Source organism: Pongo pygmaeus, chromosome 5, assembly GCF_028885625.2.
Source record: "Pongo pygmaeus isolate AG05252 chromosome 5, NHGRI_mPonPyg2-v2.0_pri, whole genome shotgun sequence".
NCBI classification, from domain to species: domain Eukaryota; kingdom Metazoa; phylum Chordata; class Mammalia; order Primates; family Hominidae; genus Pongo; species Pongo pygmaeus.
This window is the reverse complement of record NC_072378.2, coordinates 157,930,024-157,953,318: the sequence shown is the minus strand read 5'-3', so window position 1 is coordinate 157,953,318 and position 23,295 is coordinate 157,930,024. Positions and strand designations below refer to the sequence as shown.

General features: G+C 44.9%; 2 protein-coding genes across 6 annotated transcripts in view; one reads left to right on the top strand and one right to left on the bottom strand.

Moving 5' to 3' along the window:
* Positions 1-16,226, bottom strand: part of ZDHHC14 (zinc finger DHHC-type palmitoyltransferase 14) — a 294,209-nt gene extending 277,983 nt beyond the window's left edge. For all 3 annotated transcript variants that reach the window (XM_054493272.2, XM_054493273.2, XM_063666762.1), the window contains exon 1: positions 15,982-16,226. In XM_054493272.2, the coding sequence (XP_054349247.1) occupies positions 15,982-16,226 (245 nt within the window). The remainder of the gene's footprint in view (positions 1-15,981) is intronic.
* Positions 16,227-17,178: 952 nt separating this feature from the next.
* Positions 17,179-20,997, top strand: LOC129039484 (uncharacterized). Of its 3 annotated transcripts, none has more exons than XR_008503327.2 (2): positions 17,179-19,543; positions 20,182-20,997. XR_008503327.2 is itself a non-coding variant. In XM_054493276.2 (2 exons), the coding sequence occupies exons 1-2, from the start codon at positions 17,549-17,551 to the stop codon at positions 18,109-18,111; spliced, it is 480 nt and encodes a 159-aa protein (XP_054349251.1). In that variant the 5' UTR covers positions 17,179-17,548; the 3' UTR covers positions 18,112-18,162. The 3 variants fall into 3 exon arrangements, 1 of the variants encoding a protein (XP_054349251.1); XR_008503326.2 differs by having other exon boundaries at positions 19,981-20,997; XM_054493276.2 differs by lacking the exon at positions 20,182-20,997 and having other exon boundaries at positions 17,179-18,011; positions 18,095-18,162.
* The last annotated feature ends 2,298 nt before the right edge of the window (positions 20,998-23,295 follow it).

Genomic DNA, 23,295 nt, shown 5'->3' with positions numbered 1-23,295 from the left:
CCAGGTTCCCTCCAGGACTGCAGCCTGGCCTGGCACTTTTGGGCCCACCCAGCCTGCTGGGCAAAAGCTTCTAGCGGTACGTCAGTCTCGGGCCAGGGACGCTGCTCTCTAGGGACACTCGTCCCTGTTTCCATACTCTACTGAATCCAGTCACTGTCCACACTGTCTCCTCTGCCCCGATCTCTGCCTACCTGGGGCCATCTGGGGAGCTGGGGGGCTGGGGAGCTGGGGGGCTGGGGGGCTGGGGAGCTGGGAAGCTAACCCCATGCTGCCTGCCAGGCTGGATTCTCTCTCTCTCCCCTGGCAGTTGTCTCCCCAAAGCCTGTGTCTTTGCACTGGGTGGCGGACCCATCTGCAAGAGGCAAGTGTCATTAACCATAATGGACACGGTGGTCAGCCAGACAAATAATCCCCTCCCACCTCCTACTGTCTCGGGACAGCCCCCCTCAGAGTGCTGCAGAAAAGTCTTCAGACGTTCAAGTCCAGCTTCATACAGGGAACAATAAGAATCCGGGTGTGGAAGGGAGAATAACATTCCCCCAAAAACATCCACATCCTAATCCCCAGAACCTGTGAACACGTTACCTTATAGTGCCAAAGGGACTCTGCAGCTGTGATACATTAAGGGCCTTGAGCTGAAACTCCTGGGTCATCCAGGTGGGCCCAGGGAATCCCATGGGTTCTTAAAAGCAGAAAGCCCTTCCTGGCTGCAGGCAGAGGGAGGTGTGATGATGGAAGGAAGACACGGAGCCTCGCTGGCTTTGAGGATGGAGGGAGGGGGCTGCAAGATAGCTCCAGAAGCAGAAAAAGGCAAGGAAAGAGCATTTCCCCTACAGCTGCCAGAAGGAACACAGCCCTGCTGACACCCTGATTGTAGCCCAGGGAGAGCAGGATTAGACTAGACTTCTGATGTACAGACTGTAAGATAATCAATCTGTGTTGTTTCAAGCCACTCAGTTTGTAACAATTCATTACAGCAGCAAAAGAAAACTAAATCTGGGGGAAGAGAGAATGGGAAGTAAGGAGAACAACTCTCCATTTATTTCCATACTTGTCTCCCCCTTTACGCTTGACTGGGGTTCCCATTCAGGGAAGCTTGAGATCTGTCTTGACAATACCAGCTATGGTCCACAAACCCATACAACCTTCCAAAATCAACAATTTCACATAAGAGTCAAGAATAATCTTTATCTCAGGTTCAAGGGGATGACATTGTCCTGGTAGATCATTCCTTGTCTCACCATCCGAAGCCAAGAGGCAGAGAACTTAGACAGAAATAAGTGGAACTCTACTTCATTGCCACTTCAACTTCTAAATTAAAAAATAGAATGTTAGTAGTTTCCTAGCTCAATAAAGGCATACAGCTTAAAAGCAATACTTCCTACCTTTGTTTTTTTGAGCCAAAGAAATACAGTTTCTATATAAAACACTGTTAATCCTAAGTAATAATGTTATGATGGGAAGAGTGGGCTTCTCCAACATTCAGTATCTATCTACCTTTAAGAAGACAAGAGCATACCTCTTGAAATATCTGCAAAATTTGCTTATAGCTAATGAAATAAGAACACAAACACAAACTCAGTGTGTTTCCTAAATAGAGCCATAATCACCATTTGACTGTGTGTGTTAGGACCATGCTGAAATTTAACTTGCATAGGTTTCAATCTTAAAGAGAGGCAGGAAAATCTGTATCAAGTTTGTAAGTGTGAGATAATTTAAGTCAAGAATTCTTCTTCCTGCTTAAAAAGACAAATAGACCATATATAGCTGCAGAATTTAACTTGACTTTGGCTTTTATGTTCAAAAATGCCCTTATCTGCCATCAAGAATGTGTGTATGGGAAACTCATGGCATTAAAAGACCCCAAAATACGAGCATTCAAGATGATAAATTGCTTTGATTATATAAATCTGAGGCTCACTGGAAAGATCAGCTTGCTAGGAGTCATTACTTGCCTAGCTGTCCCCTTGTGGGACAGCAAGGCTCTACAGACCACGAGGCCACCATAGGTTATTTCTGGAAAGGCCTCGGTGTGTCAACAGCATGGTCAGCAGGTGAAACAGGCCCCTGGCCTTCTCACTAACCCAGGGAGGGGTGAACATCCTGGCACATGACAGTGTCAAAAAGGTGTCCCTATGAGAGTTGTGTTTCTATATCTAGAGGGAGACAGGGAGGTCTACTCTAATGGTATGTTAGCTCCAGCTATGAAGGGACAAGGAGGTAAAGGCAAAAGCAGACCTAAATCAACAGGACTGCTATACACTGAGATCTTAGGGAATAGAGACTCTCATCTGTTGCTCTTAATAAATTATGAGAAAAATAGAAAAGCCTCAAGTACCGATTTTATACAGCTTTGCACAGATTTAGTTTCCCAATAGGTGTATGAGTCTATCACTATATGTAACAGACACAGTACAGTAAGAAACTTGGGATTTTTTTATTTTTTTATTTTATTTTATTTTATTTTATTTTTGAGACGGAGTCTTGCTCTGTCACCAGGCTGGAGTGCAGTGGCATAATCTCAGCTCACTGAAACCTCTGCCTCCCGGGTTCAAGTGATTCCCCTGCCTCAGCCTCCCGAGTATCTGGGACTACAGGCGCATGCCACCATGCCCGGCGAATTTTTTGTATTTTAGTAGAGACAGGGTTTCACCACGTTGGCCAGGATGGTCTCAATCTTCTGACCTCCTGATCCACTGGCCTTGGCCTCCCAAAGGGCTAGGATTATAGCCATGAGCCACCACGCCCGGCGGAACTTGGGATTTTTAAGGCTAGAGTGAAGGAATAATAGAGACGGAGAGGCTAGGTGTGGTGGCTCACACCTGTAATCTCAGCACTTTGGGAGGCCGAGGTGGGAGAATCACTTGAGCTCAGGAATTCGAGAACAGCCTGGGCAACATAGTGAGACCCCATCGCTACTAAAAAAAAAAAAAAAATTGGCTAGGTGTGGTGGTATGTGCCTATAGTTCCAGCTACTCCAGAGGCTGACGTGGGAGGATTGCTTGAGCCCAGCAGGTCAAGGCTGTGGTAAGCTATGATCATGTCACTACATTCTAGCCTGGGTAACAGAGCAAGACCTTATCTCAAAAAAGTAAATAAAAATAAAAATAGAGACAAAGAGTGAGGAAGAAAGCTGGCAACACCATCCAGGTGTGGGCTGGTGAGGGTCTAAACTGTCAGTACTCACTACTTTCCCACTAGGCCACACGAGATGAAGGGCTGCTTCAAGCAAGTGCTGGGATTGGGCAAAATTATGGGTGCATGAACTGGCTGCAACCCCTGTCTCTCCTGCTTAAAGAAGCATTCTGGAATGGAAGGGAGTGGGAAGAGCTGACCTTGAATTTACCATCATTTTAAAAAAATTCTCAAACTTCAGCCCTGTAACTTCAGTGTTGTTGGTCACACATGAATCGCTGCATGCCCCAAACCAGTCCCAACACTTCATTTGAGACGTTCTGGCAGTTAAGTTTTCCAGTTACTGTGGCTGTACAATAAAGTGCCCCAAGATATAGTGGGTTAAGGCAACGATGATGTTATTTTGGCCATCACTCTACAATTTAGGCAGAGTGCCACAGGAACTGCTCACATCTGCTCCATTTGGCTTTCACTGGGATGGCTCAAAAAAGTGGGAGTGGGGTGGGGTCATGGAGGTGGGGGAGTCGAAGCACATGAAGGTTCATTTACTCAGCTGGGGTTCCACTGTCACCTCTATTGCTATGTGGTCTAAACCCCTCTACGCGGCCTCTGTATTATGGGGGTGTCCAGAGAGCTAGACTTCTTGTACGGCAGCTCAGGGCTCCAAAGGTGGATGTCTCAAGTGAGAGAGAGAGAGAGAGAGAAGCAGGTGGAAACCTTGCCATGTTTTCTAACCTCACCTTGGAAATCACACAGCATCATTTCTGACACATTCTGTCCTTCATATGTGGGCTGGCCCATATTCCAGAGGAGAGGAATCAGACTCCACCTTTTCATGGGAAAAGTGTCAAAGAATCTGTGAAATGATTGTGAACCAGAACCTTAAGTACAGACACAGAGAGGAAGAATGCGGTCTAAGAGACAAGGAAGGAAAGGAGGTGTAGAGCCTGATGGCGGCAGGTAGGCAGGAAGGGTGGAAGTGAGAATGTTCCCAGGCCACAGTTCTGCAACCCAGGAAATGTTCTTTCCTGAGAGTGGTGGGGCCCTGAGACTGTCTATTGAGAAGAAACTGCAGGCCATTCAGCTTTCAATGACTTGCTTTCTGGGAGTCAGAGGACACCTCGGCAGAGATCTCTACAGGCAAGATGAAATGCCAGGTCAGGGGGCAGGTGCTCTAAGCAGGGGACAGAGACATAGAGATGAAGGTCACATTCGCAAAGGCCAGAGCAACCACCATGACCGTGCAAACTTGCTTAGGAAAGTTAAGACAGGCAGGAGAGAGAGGAACAAAGTTACTTAAAGGCAAGAAAGAAAGAAGAGATACACGATGCAGGAGAATAAGAAATAATTAAAGGTAAGTGGGAGAGGAACATCCTAGAAGTTAAAGGAAGAAAAAGTTTCAAAAAAAGAAAAAGTAGTCACAGTATCTTATACCACCAGAGATGGTACACTTAGGAGAGATCTTATGAGAGAAAGGGAAAAGTGAAGACTGAGAAAAATACCAGATTATGTCAAGGAAGTAGCCAGGAACACACATTTTAGAGACTTATTTTATTTCTATGATCAGTACAAGAAGGGCAATCATTTCTCAGCAAGTAGAAGTAACATCTCCAGTAGACGCTGGTATTTAGTGTTAAAATAAGCTGTTGCCTTGTATTCATGAGCTATGCCTGAAAACCACCAAAAGATAGCAGACTTATAGAGCTCAAATTCCTTCCCAAGTGGGTTAGATCGCCATTCCTCCACTGATAAGATTATCTCAGGGCAAGTCACAGGCAGGGCCGTTGGCTACACCCTCTTCTATCAGCTGCTTTGCTGGGCCCCACCTCATTCCCATGGCTCTCAACAGCATGGAAGTCAGCAGTTTTTAAAATCTAGTTTGAAGATGTACAGAAATGATTATACTGCTGTTTTTAAATAGTGTACTAAAGTGTGTTTAAGTTGTTCTAAAATAGGCTGGGTGTGGTGGCTCATGCTTATAATTCCAGCACTTTTGAGAGGCCGAGGCAGGCGAATCACCTGAGGGTGGGAGTTCAAGACTAGCCTGACCAACATGGAGGAACCCCGTCTCTACTAAAAATACAAAATTAGCTGGGTGTGATGGTGCACGCCTATAATCCCAGCTACTCGACAGGCTGAGGCAGGAGAATTGCTTGAACACGGGAGGCAGAGGTTGCGGTGAGCCGAGATGGCGCCATTGCACTCCAGCCTGGGCAACAACAGCCTGGGCAACTCCATCTCAAAAAAAAATAATTTAAAAAAATTGTTATAAAATTAAAAAGTGCCATTGCAGTTGAAAGCAAGTCTACCTCCAAAGTCTCTAGAGGGAGACAGGGAGGTCTACTCTAACGGTATGTTAGCTCCAGCTATGAAGGGAAAAGGAGGTAAAGGCAAAAACAGACCTAAATTAAAGATCATCTAACTTCTACAGATAGAAGGATTGGAGTCGAGGGGGATGAACACACACACACACACACACACACACACACACACACACAATCTTTCTCTTAATTATGGATCCAGTCATGGCAGAGGAAACAATTTTTTCTCTCAGGTAAGGACCAAAGACTAGAAAGTCTACAAGAGCAGAGGCCTGGCTGGTTCAATCAGAAACCCTTGCTATCAAGCCTTCCAAAGAAAGCTGGCCACATGAGAAGTCCCACCCCCACACACGGGGGGCTGTATACACATTAGGTATGAGATCAGAGAAGAGCTTCAAAGCACAAAGTATTATAAGGGATAAAGAAAAAGAAAAAAAATTAACTTTCTTTTAAAGTCAAGAAAAATCAGCATCAAATTAAGCTAGGAGATGAAGATCTGTGATAAAGTACCTCACTCATCATAAGGATATATGTTTCTATAAACCATGCTCTTAACTGTATATAACTTCAATGATAAGTTGATAGCTAGGATTTATCATTGTAATAAATATTTTAATAAAACATAAAAGCCAATGAATCCCATGCTAAATTCTCTCTCACTTATCCAGACCTAAGCATTTGGGTCTAGATGTCATAGTCATTGGCAAGACAGATTTAAGAGGATCAAAATCTGTAAAATGGAAGTCTTGCAGATTCTGCATTATATACAAAATGACAGCAAATGCCAAGAATCAGTAAGAAGTCAAAGAAAGAAAGATTAAAAAGCATAGGAGGAATAAACTGGGCATATTTACACAAATCAAATCCTACAGCAGTAAAAATGAATTACATATATATGCAAAAACATAAATGAATCTGAGAAATACAGTATTAAGTTTTCAACAATCACAAGTTGAAAGTTGTGAGAGCAATCACTCCCACTCTAACAATGAGAACGAGCCAGATTAGCTACAAAAGCATAGTCTGAAAAAAATCTGTCAGGGAGCTGAGAATGCAAAGAAGCCTAAATGTGTCAAGTCCTTCCCAAGAGAAAAAAGGCCAATAGCTGCTTCCTTCCCTAGCAAAGCAGCAGGAAGAACAGGAATCCACCATAAACAGGAGTGAGGAGAAATCAGCTAAATTTTTAACCCACATTAATGGCCATATGTGGACTGCCATATGAATTATAATTCCAAGGAGGCCTAGCCACCAGCCACCTCTTTCTTTATCAAATGAACTTTACCAAAAACACAACAAAACTACACCAAAGGCTGGGGGTAGGGCAGGAGACTAGAGAGACATCTTCTCTGAAGCCTACAGGACTTAGCTTCAGGGTATGGTATAAAAGGGTCAGAATCTAAAAACTGAGAAAGTCACTCTGAGGTACTCCAGGCCTTCACTCGGACCAGTGCAGTAGCCCTCCAAAAGCTGGGGCAGAGCAGCTGTGCAGGGAAGATTTCTTGAGGTACAGAAACTTGGTGCAAGACTGACACAAAGACAACTCCCCAGTGACCCAAAAAGCCAGCAGTCAGGCTGAAAAACAGAAATCTTCCACAGTTTGGTAAGCTGGTCCTGGACTGTGAAGCATTTAAAAACCTCCAGAGTTTTTCCAGGGCTCAGATCTCAAGCCCTGCTAAGGGGGAAGTCCTGATTCTGCCCTCAAAACATTTGAAGCCAGTGATAAAATGAATCTAACTGAAGCTTCCCCAAGGCCCAAACCTGTTTCCATTACAAACTAGATTGACTCACACACACTAGTGGCCTGAAAAAAGAATTTAAATTACTATAGACTTTATATTTCTCTTACATACAATGTCTGGTATGCAATAAAAAAAATTACAAGGCATGAAGGAAGAAAGAAACTATAACCCATAATGAAGAGAAGAAACAGTCCAAAGAAACAGATTCAGAGATGATGTAGATGTTGGAATTATTAAAGGATGACTAATAAACATGTGAAAGGATCTAGCAGAAAATATTAACACAACCATGAACAGATGGAGGATTTCAGCAGAATAAAGCAGACTCCTTAAAAACTATTTTTAAGTGTAGAAATGCTCAAAATAAAAAAAAGATATCAAAAATAAGTTATCAAAATTGGCTTAACATAGAAATATTAAACTGGAAGACAATCTGACAGGAATTATCCAAACTAAAACACAAGGAGGAAAAGAAAAGAATTGACAAAAACATGGAATAAAGTATCTAAAAAGTATGGGACTATATAAAATGATGTCATATATAATTAACTGGAGTTCCATGAAAGAAAAGAGGTACTGAAGAAATATTTGAAAAAAGAATGAAAAAATTTCAAAAACTGATGAAAGATATCAGTCCACAGATCCAAGAAGCTCAGCAAACCCCAAGTGGGATAAATGCAAAGAAAACCATACATAGGCATGTTATCATATTCCAACTACTGAAAACAAAAGATAAAGAGAAAATCAGCTGGAGATATATCACACATGACATATGGGGGGAAATGCTAAAAAAAGTAACAACTAAGGTCTCATCAGAAACAAAGATCAGAAGACAACGGGCTAATATCATCAAAGGTCTGATAGGAAAAAGACTATCAACCTAGAATTCTACGTCTAGTAAAAATATGCTCTTAAAATGAAGGCAAAAATAAACTTTTTCAGAAAAAGCAAAAACCAAGATAATTTGTCACCAGCAGACTTGCATATAAGAAATGCTGATAGTAATTTAAGCCAAAGGAAAATGATATAATTAGAAGAAATGAAGAGTACCAGAAACGGTAAATACATGAAGATAAATATAAAAGTCCGCTTAAAATTATCTCTATTTAATATATGTACATATGTATATATGTTTTCTATCTTATACGTGTGTATATGTGTTTTAAAATAAATTTATTTTACACAAATTTATTTTTCTTTTAAAAGCTACTGATTGTTTAAAAATAATAACATTACTGGCTTTATAGCATATATGGATGTAAAATATATGACAGTGGGTACAAAGGGTGGAAGGAGTAAGAGGAATTATAATGTTTTCTATTTCTTGCATTATTTGTGAAGAATAATACTATTATTTGGAGATAGACTGTAATTGGTTAAAAACACACACTGTAATCTCTTAAGCAATTAATAAAAATAGCACAAAGAAACATAGCCTAAAATGTTGTTAAAGATAAAATGAAATACTAAAAATATGCAATTCATCTAAAAGAAACCAAAAGGTGGAAAAGAGAAACAAAATATGCATTAGTTAAATAGAAAACAAATACCATGATGATAAACCCAACAATATTGGGACAAATGGCAAAATCTGAATATGGACTGTTGCATCTATGTTAGATTTCCTAAAACTGATGCCATTACTGTATTTATATGAGAACATCCTTTTTCTTAAAAATTACATGCAGAAGTATTTGGATATAAAGGAACATAATATCTGCAACTCACTCTTCAATGGTCTGAGGGGGAAACTATTAATCGCAAGATTGAGGAAGAGAGAGAAAAAGACAGAAATAATTGCAGAAATATGTTAACAATTGATGAATCTGAATGGAGAGTATACAGAGTTCTTTAGTCTTGCAACCTTTCTAGAAGTTTGAAATCATTTCAAAATAAAAGTTATGCCATCTGCAGAATTACATGGATTCATGAATAGACTGCTTTAAGTACTATGCTGTGATGCTATCTTATGTTAAATCCATATTAAATCAATGTTGGCATTTTTTACAAGACTACATACGGCATGATACCATATTTGTAAAGAAAAATAAACCAAACTAAACAACCTATTGTTTGGGAATACACATAGCCAAAATCCCTGAGAGAAGACAAAGCAAGGTGCTGATAATTACCAAGCTCAGACTGTGACGACCTCAGGGAGGGGCAGGAAGATGGGACTGGGCCAAGACAGAGGACCGAGTAGACTGAAAGCACTGCTGTGATGTGCTTCTTGGGTTGGGTGGTAGTTTCATGGGTGCCTTTTATATTTGCAAAACTTGCAAATGTTACATATCATCTTCTGTATTAATCTCACATTACATTTTTTAAAAGATGGAAATTGGGGAGGTAGAAGATCATCCAGTTTATAAAAATAAGTTTGAAATGGGACTAACCTTCATATTTAGTGATGAACTGAACAAAAGCATTAGGTTAGTCCCCAACCCTTATCTAAATTAACTGACATTTTATTAGATCCAAATTCCTGGATGTAACTAATTAAGTATCTATTGATCACCACTATTTTTCACTTCCCTAACAACCTCAGCTATAAAATAACAAATGCATTTCCTTGCAACTCTTAATTTAAATTTTCTTGCTAAGACATAATAACTCTGCCACGAATAAATTATGTGCAACACTGTACTGAAAAAGAAAAAAAATCTCCAGGATATGCAGATATGGCCCATTAAATAATTAACCATCACTATCTTATTATAGGAACCTAGAGGAGTCCTTTCTGCACAAGTTAGTATCACTTCCCACTAGCTAAAAGGGAACACAATAAAACATGTGTAGTCAATAGTATCCTTCAGAGTTTTGTTAGATAAATTCAAGTGTCCAAAGTGAACAGCCTATAAAATGAGAAATTATTCTAGGTGCCAGTGGTTGTTAGGTAACATTCAAATATATCCCAGAGTGCTTTATTTGCTTAAAGCATTTAGTTCAAAAACAAATACTAGAAAGAAGTCTTGGTTAGCCAAGAGAACATCCCAGTGTTATCACTAGTTTTCTAAATAACTAAGAAAAGCTTTTTCTTCTGCTTTAATTAATACACTTGAATTCAGAAGAATTACATCAAATAATCAAAGTTTCTGAGGCAAATGTGTTTTACAAGACATTATTAATTATAAACTTTTATTAATGTACAGCTTTACAAAATGCAAAAACTAAAGCACAAGAAAGGTATTTTCCGAAGTGTTTCAATATTACCATTGCTTCATTAAACAGCAGATATTTACTGGGAGCTTGCTATTATAGACCAGGTACTATTCTAAGCCCTGGGGATACAGCAGTGAACAAGGCGAGTCCCTATCCTCAAGGAACTGACATGTGTTGATCATGTACACAAATGAATGGGTTAGTGCTTTCATGTCAATGGATCATAAGGTTTTGAAGTCACCTAAAGTTCTTGTGGAACCACAGTGGGTTATAAATGTCCCTGGCTCCATGTACTATGTTCCTAGGAACTGTCCTGTGGTAAGGTCCTGAGGGCCATGTATTGTCTGTATCAACCCCATGGTGTTCTATGAGGCACAGCACTTGGAAAAAACAGATGAGACCCTATGCAGATATTTTCTGAGATGGTGGAGAGGTTGATGCAGTTCGGCATGGCCAGGGGGTGGTAAGAAAATATGGGGTTATTATATGTTATAAAGGCAGCACCCTCTACTAGAAAATAAAAGTTACCCATCTATAACGGAGACGTTGTTCTTGGAAATGACACTTTTATTTGCAGGGGACAGCCCCAAGTTCCATCTTCAAGGCAAACATGATCCCGGGTCTACTGACTCCCAATTATTCATCGTTTATTTCAGAGGAATTAGCTAAATGTAAAAAGAAGAAGGGAAGGAAGGAGGGAGGAAAAGAGAGAAAGAGAGGTTTTTTAAAAAACCTTAAATGGACTTATAGTGATGAGAAATGTGAGAATGTCCCCACATTTTCAAGTGTCTGAGCCCCAGAAACACCTCCAAACTTGTCTGTGGTGACAGACAAGTAGAGACAAGTAGAATGCGGACACCCAGTCAAGCCCCAGATCTAAGCAGACATTCCTCACCTCATATGATGCTGCTGAAAACACGAACCTCACCCAGCCTCTCAGTTTGTTTCCTTCATTCTGCCCCAGTGAGCAAGACTATGAAAGTTTAACATTTCAGGACCAAAGATTTTTTATTTTAAAAATTACAACTATAAACAAAAGCAGGCTGTATGTGTCCATATGTCAGGGAGAAGAAGAAATTGTTAATGTTCACTGATCTTTTCAAATTCTACTTCTGGGAATGTGAGAATGACGACATTGCATAGACAGCCTTGATGAGACTCTTAATAGCTGCAAAGAGGGTGAGCTGTCTGGATAGCACTGCAGTCGGCTCCCCACCTCCCCTAAACACAGCTATGAAATGCTGTCACTTTTCATCAGTACTCCACAAGTGCATAAAGATGCCAGCAGATAAGCAGTCCCTCCCCGCTTGAGAAAGAGCACAGGATTGCATCTGGTTGCTCCTAGTAGCTTTCTGTGCTGTCTTTACTGTTCTGGGATGGTGGCTTCAAAAACAAAAATGAAATCCAGTCTGGATAAGGACAGGTCCCCAGACAGCCCTGAAGGACTCCCATTCTGAATGGGTAAGAGCAAAGCCACAGCTTCACAGAGGCTCCTTGGACTCACACAAAGGTGCTTATTTTATTTGTATATTTTTAAATTTTTATTTAAAAACTTAGAGATGGGATCTCACTATGTTGCCCAGGCTGGTCTCGAACTCTTGGGCTCAAGTGATCCTCCTGCCTCGGCCTCCCAAAGTGCTCGGATTAAAGGCGTGAACCACTGTGCCCGGCCAGGTTTTTACTTTATAGCAGACTGCACAGTTGTGAGCTTTTTCACAGTCACAGTTGCTTCTTAACCTACATGTTCCCTTCCTCAAAATGCTCTCAGAAAAGGGTGACCAGAGTCCTTGGGGGGCTACTTCTAAGATTTACTCTAACAATATGAACCATTTATTGAGCCCTTGCTATGTGCCAAACACTGGTACACAGTATACCATATACTGTACTGTATATACTATACTGTATACTGTGCAAAGTATACATTTTCCATTTAATCTTCCCATCATTTAAAGGTAGATTATTATTAATCTCAGTTTACAGATCGGGAAACTAAGGCTTAAAAAAGACCAATCATTTGCCCAGGGTTATACTGCTAGTAAGAATCTTAGGGTCTGTCCTTCCAAAATCCATGCCTTTAACCAGTACCCTAGACTTGAACGAGGAGCAGCACAATTAGTCAGAAAGAGCACTGGCTTTGCAGAAACCTTCCCACTAATTAGCTGTGCAACCCTAGGTGACTAACCTCACCAAGCCTCTTTTACTTCGTCTTTGATGTGGGAATAATCATTTCTACCCTGCCTTTCTCCAGGGGTTAAAGACTGTATCAACACCTGTTGCTGAGTTCTAGTAAGTTCATTTCTCTTGGACAAACTTTCTTGTCCATCTGTTCAAGATCAGGAATGAGAGCTGGGACGAGAGAAGAATTGCAGACAGCGGAGGGCTAAAACTAAATGACTAAGTTATTCGCTCTTCTTGTCACACATTTTATTTGCTTTTGTGTAACTGGGGAAATGCAATTCTAATGTTTGACAATGAATTTTACTAACATTAAAAGCTATCTAGACATGATAGCCAGGTGCGGTGGCTCATGCCTATAATCTCAGCACTTTGGGAGGCCAAAGCAGGAGATCGCTTGAGCCCAGGATCATAGTGAGCAACATAGTGAAACCCCTATGTCTCTACAAAAAATACAAAACTTGGCTGGGCGTGGTGGTGCACGCCTACAGTTCCAGTTACTAAGGAGACTGAGAAGGGAGGATCACTTGAGCCTGGGCAGTCGAGGCTACAGTGAGCCATGATTGTGCCACTGCACTCCAGCCTGGACAACACAGTGAGACTCTGTCTCCAATAAAAAGCTATCTAGACATGATGGCCAGGTGCAGTGGCTCACACCTATAATCCCAGCACTTTGGGAGGCCAAGGTGGGAGGATCACTTGAGGCCAGAAGTTCAAGACCAGCCTGGGGAACATAGGCAGACTCCATCTCTATAAAAAATTAAAAATAAATTTTAAAAAAAGCTATCTAGACGTGAAATTAAACAATCAAAATAGAGGACCACATAACTAGAGGAAGGCAGGAGAAAGGCAGGCCAGGGGCAGGCAGTACTGGCATTTCCTCTGGATCTCGCTTAGGGATTGGTCTGTTGGTATTTTCTTCCTCTGCATGGGGTTAACTTGTTCTTTGGTCTCTAGCAAATTAATTTGGTCAAATTGGTTATTTAATTTATGAATAAAGAATTTGAAAGCAATACAGTGACAAATATTCTCAGCTAAACCATAATATTCTGTAGCTTGAATAGCCTCTGATTTTTCCAAACAGAGGCATCATACTAGGATGGGCCTCTTGTTTTCTTGAAATGTCAAATTGCCTAGTTGAAGCAACACCCATGGAGAGCAAACACACACACATATACACACATACACTCCCACAGAGCTGATATAAAAAAGATGCTGCAAATAGTAGCTAATAAAATCCCGGCACACACATTTATTCTTCTAGTCATCAGTTAACACAACACTGACACAGAGAAAGATCCCTAACAACCTGCTCGTGAGGACTTTTGGGAACTCTTGAAAAAACACACGCAGAAATCAAGAAACGAAAATAAATTTATGATGGTTTGGTTAGAAGCTATGTTTGAATGAAGAAAATAAAAGATGTTAAGTAATAACTGGGGGGATCCCTAAGCATACAGTGGGGATTTGGGTATATACAGAAAATGAAATATTCATCATCCTCCATGGAGCACACTTGTGGCTGAAGCTCTGCAACAGAATCACAAAATTAACCCATTTTCTCCACAGTTAAAATCGCTAAAAAGAGCAAAAGTGCCAATTTGGATCTGTTCAAGATTAAAAAAAAAAAAAAACTTTAGGAATACAGTTAATACTCTGCAACTAGAGGACCACCCGTAACTAAATTCACCATTAGAGAGATGGCATTTCTGTTAAACCACATGGCATCATGGTTCCAGTGCCGGTGTTCATCCTAACAGATAACGTAAACTCATGGGGAACCTCTATGCCCCTTCTTCCAGTTTCCAGGGTCTGTAAGGACAAGAGGCTGCTCTCAATGGGGGCCCATGGGAGCAACAGCAGCACGAGTAGAGTGTGTCTCTCTGCCACTCTGAACGGCTGTTCACACCCTTCCCCTCCTGTCCACAGGTCTCCCCACTGACTCTACCTACTAGTGTCAAACAGACACAGAACCTAAACATCAAGGGGGACCCGTGAACTGCACACACCATCGGAAATGGGGGAGAGGAGTTGTATGTGAGAAGGACTGGGGAAGGGGAATTCGCTTAAATCTGAGATCCTTCTCATTGCCTGGTCTAACTCAGTCCTCTTAAAACTGCTAATCAGAGCACAGTGTCCAGATACAAAACGTTTCTCCTGAGAGTCAGAGGGCTTTGAGCGACAAGTATTACATTGTCAAGAGATCATTCATTTCCAATTGAGACAGCATTTGGAAGAGCAAAAGCCAGGCACAAAATTAGAGCCTATTTATCCTAATCAGAAACAAAAGTAAATAAATTCAAAAGGTTTTAATTGAGCCTACCCAACAGGAGGAGGCGGAGACTGAAGGAGTATCATGCCCAATAATAACCAGGATTTGGGAAGCCCAAAGAAGAGCTCCCTATAAATATATTGCTTTCTTTAAATTCTGGGGGGAAAAAAGTAACTCTACCTTTCATTGAACATAGGATACCAGAAATTACATAAGGAGTTGCATTCCAAATGTTGGATGCAAAAAGAGCAACCAAAATTGATTGGCATGTGGTTTAACTGCTTTATCTAATCACTGTTAATAAATAAGAAGACCTTTCATTAGTTGGCAGGAGGACAGTTGCTACTGGCCAATTTGATTTTCCTGAAAACAGTGAAGACTTGCATGCGCTTTTTTTCCCCCCAGATATAATCCCTAAAGTCCAGACTGTTTCTGGAATTGGAAGCTGTCACGTAGTGTCATCCTCTTCCTTAACAGACCTAAGGTCTCTTTTCACATGTTCCCAAATTGTTTGTTTTGGACACTTTTTATTGCAACCTTTTTGAAAGTGAAGAGTTTAGAAACCTCATGGCAAATAAGAAATTGTTAATCCAGAGGGAGCATGTAGGAGGCTGGAGAATGAAATGATCTATCCTGGGCACACTACGTAGCCGACACTTTGAAACCTGAAATAACCAAGATTCCTCAATTATTCGTCGAAGTTACATGGGAGATTCAGTCAACTGAGCTTAAGAAGATGCCCTATATGTTGTCAGTAACGGGGGAAAAGTCAGTTCCATGTATCCTGACTTAGGAATCTATCGCACCCCACCTGCCCATGGCAGGCTACATCTGGGCTGATTTGCTGGGTCCCCAAACTCGGTAGAGAGCGCCCCAAGGATCAGGGACCGGCGGCCCCACCTGCTGGGTCCCATCCGCCACCTGGAGCAGCAAGGCCTGGCCCCCCTTCCAAGTGGACCCCTTCCCTCCCTGCTCCCAGAAGCCCAGCCCAGAACGGCGTTCTTTCCGGGGGCCCAAAAGCAATCAGACCTTTAAAAGAAAAAAGAGGGAGCGCAGACTGGCATTATATAACAATTTACAGTAGATAAGGCTTCTAGAAAACGAAAGCAGCCCGAGGAGGGGCGGGGGACAGGGGAGACGAGGGGACTGCGGCGTCGGGGGAGCGGCCGCCACCACTTACTCGAAGGCGAAGAAGAGTCCGCTAGTGACCAGGATGAGGACGAGCGTCAGGTAGAAGACGCCCGTCTGCCGGGCCATCATGATCCTCCCGTTGCAGAAGAACTTGTTTCTTCCCGGGAACACCTCCCATTTCCTCCGGGCCGCGATTTTCTTCTTCTTGTGGGGCGACTCCATGGGGGAGGAGCTGTGGGTGCTGATCTGGCTGTACTCGCAGTCTTTCATGGGCCCGCCGCCGCCGGGAGGCATCCACGAGGGCAGCCGGCTGGGGGCGCACACCCCCAGGAGCCCCCCGGCCGCGCGGGCCCCGCCGAGCCACGACCGCCGCCGGCCGCCCGGCCGCCCCCCGAGCCGCGGCGCCGCGGCCCCTACACGGGCTCCCGGCTCGGCGACAACTTTGCCGAGGACACCCAGGTTAACCCTCCGGGGAGCCCAACTGTCATAGCAGAAGCCCCGCTCCGTGAGGGGACGGCGCTGGTCCGCAGCCCGCGGCAGCGCTCCTCCGTCGCTTCCAGCCCGCGTCCCGGGGCGCGGGGCTCAGCCCGGCCGGCCCCCGGGTCGCCGAGCGCCCGCCCCCTCGAGCGGCTGCCCGCTCGGCCCCGCAGCCCCCGGCTCCCCGGCCGCGCCTCGGCTCCGGCCCGCCGACCCCCGAGCACTGCGCCCCGAGGGGACACGAGGCGGCGGCCCCGGCGCCGGCTTCCTCGGGAGCCACTTCTGCGCCGCGGCCAGGTTGGGTCCACTCCTTCCTCCGGCAGCGGATCCTCCCAGGAGAGAGCGCTGGCGACTGGGCGGCCGCGCGCGGCACCGGCAACCCCTCCCAGGGGTGGGGACAACCACGCACGTTTTTCTGTCAGGAGCCTCTCGGCGAGAGCCGGGGCGCCGCTTGCACCGCGACCCGGTGTCGCTGCGCCTGGCAGCCTAGTCGAGTCCGCGGACCCCGCGCGGGGATGCGCGGGCCGAGGGCGGCGGCGGCTCGCGGGCCGCGCGGCGAGGGCTCCCTTGCTCCCTCCTACCCGGAGGAAGCGGCCCCGGCGCGAGGAGGGCCGCGGGGACACCGCACAAGACACTTGTTTGCAAGGCTCAGCCCCGGCGCGCGCGCGGCGCTCCGAGTGGGTCCGCCTCCTCCGGGCCGGGTGGGCGGTGGCCCAGCGCCTCACCCGCGGCTCCTCCTCCTACTCCTCCTCCTCCTCGCCCGCGAAGCCAGGGCACCGGCGCAGCGAGATTCCAGCCCCAGTCCCCTCGGGCGGGCGCCCTGGGCTGTGTAAGGCGCAGGGCTCCCTGTGGCATCGCCCAAGTAGGGATGGGGTCGGGCGCCCGCGGCCCCGCCGCGCAGTGCGCTCCTGGCCGACTTCAGTCCGTCTCGCGGCTTTTCCCGGGTTTATCCCGCGCAGCAGCTGCCGCCTCGGGACACGCTCATTCCCACGGCCACCGGCAAACCACTCCTGGCGACTCCCCGGGACCTGAAGAGCCGCGGCGCGGAGGTGACCCTCCCCGGCCTGCGCCTCCCTTCTTCCTCCTCCCCAGCTGGGCGCGTGGTCGCGTCGCCGGGGGACTCTGCTGATGCCAGAGAAATGGGCTGGGGGTGCCGGGTGCCAGGATGGGGTGGGGCGGCCCGAGGCCGGCCTGACTCCGGGACCGGGCTGCGGGCGAGGGTCTCGGGGCCCGGCTCGGCCGGCTTCCGGGCCGAGAGAGAAGGGCAGAGGAAGCGGTCAGGGTCCCCTCCGGCCCCGGCCTCCCTCCCGGAGTACAAGCCCTTGGAGGCCAGGTTTTGGGTTGCTGCCGCCCAGCCCTTTCGGTCTCCACTTCTCCCTACGGACGTTCACAACTGCTTGCTTTATTTCTCCCTCCATTCCCCCGTGGAGCCCCCTCGGCAGCGGAGGGGTCGCGTGCTTCTCCTCTCCCGCCTGCGCCTCCCTCCTTCCCGCCCGACAGCCCAGGAGGAGCTGCGGGCGCGGCCCTGGGACTGCCGGAGCCTGGGACGTCTGCTCGCTCGCGCCCTCCCAGGCGTTGCCGCGGGTCCGAGCCCCCGCAGAGGTGGGCATAGCCCCGGGGCCGCGGAAAACGAAGGCAGCTGGGCAGGGACGCTCGATTTTCCGAGCCCCACTTTCCTTTCACAGCCCACTGGGATGTGTAGTTCTTCCGCCCGCCGGCCTGCGCCGAGGAGAAGTACGACTCGGGGCCTTAGAAACTACAAGTCCCTGCATCCCCCGCGACAAGGGCAGGAGAGGCGTGGTGCCGGGCGTTCTGGGGCTAGGTGGTGGGAGATGGGAACCAACAAAGGGGGTTGTTGGGAACGGTACGTTCTCTGTATTGGGCAGTTTGCGCGTTACACATGTTCTTTGTCTAATCTTCGCCGGAACCCGGCGAGGCATTATTGTATCCAGCTTAGAGAAAGCTTAATCACAAAGCTCCCAAGTAGTAGAGATGGCATCGAACCCAGAGCCCTAAGTATGGCCCTTACAAAGCGTGCCTCATTGAGGAGTGTCGAAGGGGGATGAGATTGTCTTATCCAAGAGGGCCAGTTGGGAGGAGCTGTGGTAAGGAAAAAGTGATGGGAATAGCAATTAGAGTATGACATGCAATTACAAGGAGTTTTGAATACAAGTGAAATTTACAGGGGTCCATTCCAAAGCCGGTTAGAGTCTAGCGAGAATGGATGTTAAGCACACGATAATAATTGGGTTTCAATTATTTTAGATATTGTATGAGAGACAAGCATATTACAGGGACAATTAAGTACTTTGTGGCTGGACTATTTTTAAAAAACCAACTGGAAAGCTTCAGACATTTCAAGTGAAAGCTCTCATACGCTTTCCTGTCCTTTAGCTAATGAGATCAACGGGGTATTATTCTTATTCTGTTTATTGCAAGCACCTTTCCTGTGGGTGTCCAATTAATATAATAGATCCATTGATTTGATGGCATTAAAAAAGACTCCCACTCTTATTCTCAATGAAACCGAATTTTTCTGGCATTATGGTTATGCTTTTAAAAAGTCCTTCCTTGTCTGTTAGAGATACGTACTAAAGTATCTGCCAGTGAAATAATATAAAGTCTGAAATGTGCTTTAAAACACACCAGCCCATCCACTCCCCTCCTCCCACCCACCCAGCTCCAGACATGGAGGTATAAATGAAACAATTTGAAACTGTTGCAAATAGTTGACCTTGGGTGACATATACTTAATTATTTATTGCTGCAAATTGCCACAAACGTAGTGGCCTTAAAACAAGACAGATTTTTCTCACAGTTTTTATGGATCAGGTGTCCAGGTACACTCAGTCCTCCACTTAGGGTCTCACACCTGCCATCAAGGGGCTGGCCAGGCTGCATTCACATTCACTGGAGAAGAACTGGCTTCCACTCTGACTCCGGGCACAGGCAAAATTCCTTTCCTTGCAGCAGTAGGACCGAGGGCCCTGGCTTCTTGCTGGCTGGAGACTGGAGACTGTCCTCAGCTCCAAGGGGGAACCTGCAATTCCTAGAGGTTACCTGGACTTCATTGTCACTTGGGCTTTCCGAGCACAGCCACTTATTTCATCAGGCCTGCAAGGAGAGTCCCCAGAGTGAGTATCCAGCAAGACACAATTTTATATAACATAAGGCAATCCCACGGGTGCAACTTCAAATGTGAATATTCTGTTGGCCAGAAAGCATGTTTTGCACACACTCAAAGGGAGAGGAGTACACAGGGCATGCACACTACGGTGAGGGGGCACCCTGGAGTGCATCCACCACAGTATACATGAGGGTCCATTATGCTGTTCTTACCTACCACATCTACTCGTGTTTATGTTTGACATTTTCCGTAATAAAAAGAAATGAATTAGTTTTAAAATGTTACCTAAATTTTCCACAGCAAATAAGATATGCTGATATGATTTCTAAATAAGCTGATACAATTGTCTGTAGTTGTCTTCCTGGGGATTACTTTTTTCTTCCCACTCCATGTATACTAAGACCTCTGTGGTTAATTCACCTGTATGGGTTACCCTCTCCTAAGGGCGTTCACTAGAACCTGGTGTGTGATAGCTGCAGAATTCACCTCACCAGCTACAGTTGATCTTGGACAATATGGGTTTGAACAGCGTGGATGCCCTTAGACACGGATTTTTTTCAACCAAATGCAGATGGAAAATACAGCATCCGTGGGATGGGAAATGTGAGTATTCAGAGGGCAAAGGCCAACTCTTCCTATGTGCAGGTTCTGTGGAGCCTGTTTAAGGACCTGAATATATGCAGATTCAGGTATACGCAGGTGATCCTGGAACCAATCTCCTGAGGATACTGAGGGACGGCTGTAAAACCTACTGTATAAGGTATGGTAGACTTTATTCATTTATTTTACAGTTATCTATTTCAGGGCCTAGATTGTGCTAAGTACTGTTTTAGCAGCAGCGATATAAAAAGATCCAAGATAGAAGCTTATATTTGGGGACTGGGGGAGAGGTGGAGAGAATAAACAAATAAATAAATGACTAATAAGACAATTTCAGAGAGTAATTACAAGAACGAAAAAACAAAGCAGGGTTATGGGATGGAGAGACTGGGGTCGGGCAGAGAATCGAATGATGAGAAGCAGCAAGTACCAAGTCCTCAAGGCAGAACAACCTGGAAAATTCTAGGGGTACAAAGAAAAACCAGTCTGGCTGGAGTGGAACGAGGGCCAGGGAGAGAGGGAAAAAGGAACAGGACCAAGGAAGCATCTGGAATTCATTCTGTGTGCACCAGCATCAATTCTGTATACCACACTCTGTACCCACCATCGGTGTAAGTGTTGAGGGGTCTGAAAGAAGAATCACCATCCTTGCCCTCCAGGAATGTATAGATTCCAAACTTTAATGCTAGAGGGACATCAGCGTATCTAGAATTAGAGACCAAAACATGTATTTCTCAAACAAGGACACTGAAAAGTCAAAAGACCTGCTAAAAATTCCTTGAGAATGCCTCGCCAATAACAAATAATCCAAAAATGAGTCTTAAATTGAATTAAAAGAGTGCATGATCTACTTTTGCTAAATGGAGTTTAGCCTAATGCTGCCTCTTTACATATTTTAAGTTTGGCCTAAAGGTTTCTCTGTACACTGAACTGTAGCCTAAATGGAAGTGTAAACAGAGTGTGATCTACTCGGGTGTCAATTACTGAGTTTTGGCCACTCAATTGTGGCCAACTGTTCAAACCATGTTCAAATAAGACAAATGCCGAGCTGTAACCATCTGGCTGTTTCCATACCTCATTTCCGCTTTCTGTACGTCACTTTCTTTTTTCTGTCCATAAATTCTCTTCCACCACGCGGCTGCGCTGGAGTCTTTGAGGCTACCCTGGCTCAGGAGGCTGCCCAATTCATGAATCATTCCTTGCTCAGTTAAACTATTTTAAATTGAATTCAGCTGAAGTTTTTCTTTTAGCACTTTAAAGCTTTAGAAAATTGATAATGAATGTTTAGTGCTTGTCATGTGCAGGTCAGTATGATAAAGAAGGTAAATGCGGCAGAGAAACTACAGTCAAGGTTGGGAAACAAGATGGAGGCACATGAGAAATTCAATAATACAAGAGAATGATATTACAAAAATAATGATCTTTTCTCCAGAGTGTTTTTGTACTAGGCAATCTCCTGGTTCTTTATACATTTAGATCATTAGATCATTAAATCTGGAGGACAACCTGATGAGGCAGGGATTATTATCTTTATTTCACAGAGAAGGAAACTGAAGATCAGAGAAGTTAGGTGATTTGCCCAGGGTTTTGCAGTAAGTAAGTAAGTAATAGAGTCAAGATTCTAGGCCAGGTATGAATGTCTGACTCAAGCTTTCCTATATCCCGCACACAATGGAAAGAGCACACGGTCTGATGAACCAACAACTGAGTGGAATAGAGAAATCATCTTGATTTCAGAGCAAAGAGAAATCTCAGGCCCAGCCTGTAGCAAAGTGCACCTCTGACCTTGACAGTTTGGACAGGAAGAATATAAAAGGGTTAGTCTCTCAGGGAAATGGGGATGGGTACAGAAAAGTAAATTACTGGGAAAGTGCATAATGTTTCTAGCTGGAGTAGAACTGACAAGGATCCAAGCACAATTAGTTTATTTGGGAGGGGTTTGCAGAAAACACCAGTAGAAGAGCGAGGAAGTGAGATAGGGAGGGAAAAGAAACCAATAAAGCATGTGCTATCGAGCAAGCTACCACGGTGGGCCACTGAAACTCAGACCGTCTAGGGCAGTGGTCCCCAACTTTTTTGGCACCAAGGACCAGTTTTGTGGAAGACAATTTTTCCACGAACCGAAGGGTGAGGGGATGGGGGCATGGTTTTGGGATGAGTCAAGTGCATTACATTGATTGTGTACTTTATTTTTATTATTATGGTTACATTATAATATATAAAGTAATAATTATACAACTCACCATAAGGTAGAATCAGTGGGAGCCCTGAGCTGTTTTCCTGCGATTAGACAGCCCCAGTGGGGGTGATGGGAGGCAGTGACAGATCATCAGGCATTAGATTCTCATAATGAGCGTGCAACCTAGGTCCCTCACATGCTCAGTTCACAATAGGGATCACACTCCTATGAGAATCTAATGCTAATCTGACAGGAGATGGAGCTCAGGCAGTAATGCAAGTGATGGGGAGGGCTGTAAATACAGATGAAGATTCGCTCACTTGTCCACTGCTCACCTCCTGCTAGCCCAGTTCCTAACAGGCCATGGAACAGTACTGGTCCATGTCTCTGGGGTTTGGGGATCCCTGCTCTAGGGGACTCTGGGAGGTCCGAGGTGTGCAACCTGCCAAGAGTTATCCCAACTGAGGGGCAAGAAAGCTTATTCACCAATTCCCCATCTGTTATTAGTCGAGACCTCCTTCTGGGAGCATTACTCTACCTTCTTTACATTTTCATCACCTTCCTCGGCCGTCACTGCCATTAGCACTTACAGCAATGAGCTGGCCCTCCCTGGTTTGTTAGTATCTTTGATTCTAGTAGGTCTCTCCCTGTCCTCATCTGACTCAGTGGGTTCACTGACAATAGGGGTTATGTTATTCACAAAGCTAGAGCGTTGTTCTTTTCATCTCAGCAGCTCAAAGCATTCCACAAACCCATCTCGTTAGTTCTCAGCATACCTTCAAGAAGGCAAGAGGAAGTATAGCCTTATCCACTGTGAAAAGAGAAGACATTCAGATTCCAGGACAGGACATGATTTATATGCCTTTCAGGGCCAAAAATGAGTGTGCAGTTCATGTGGTCAAGGTACTTACAGGTCAAAGTGTCACAGTCCTAGGAGAACTCCGAAATCACCAGAAGGGATGTCATGAGAGAGTTCTAGG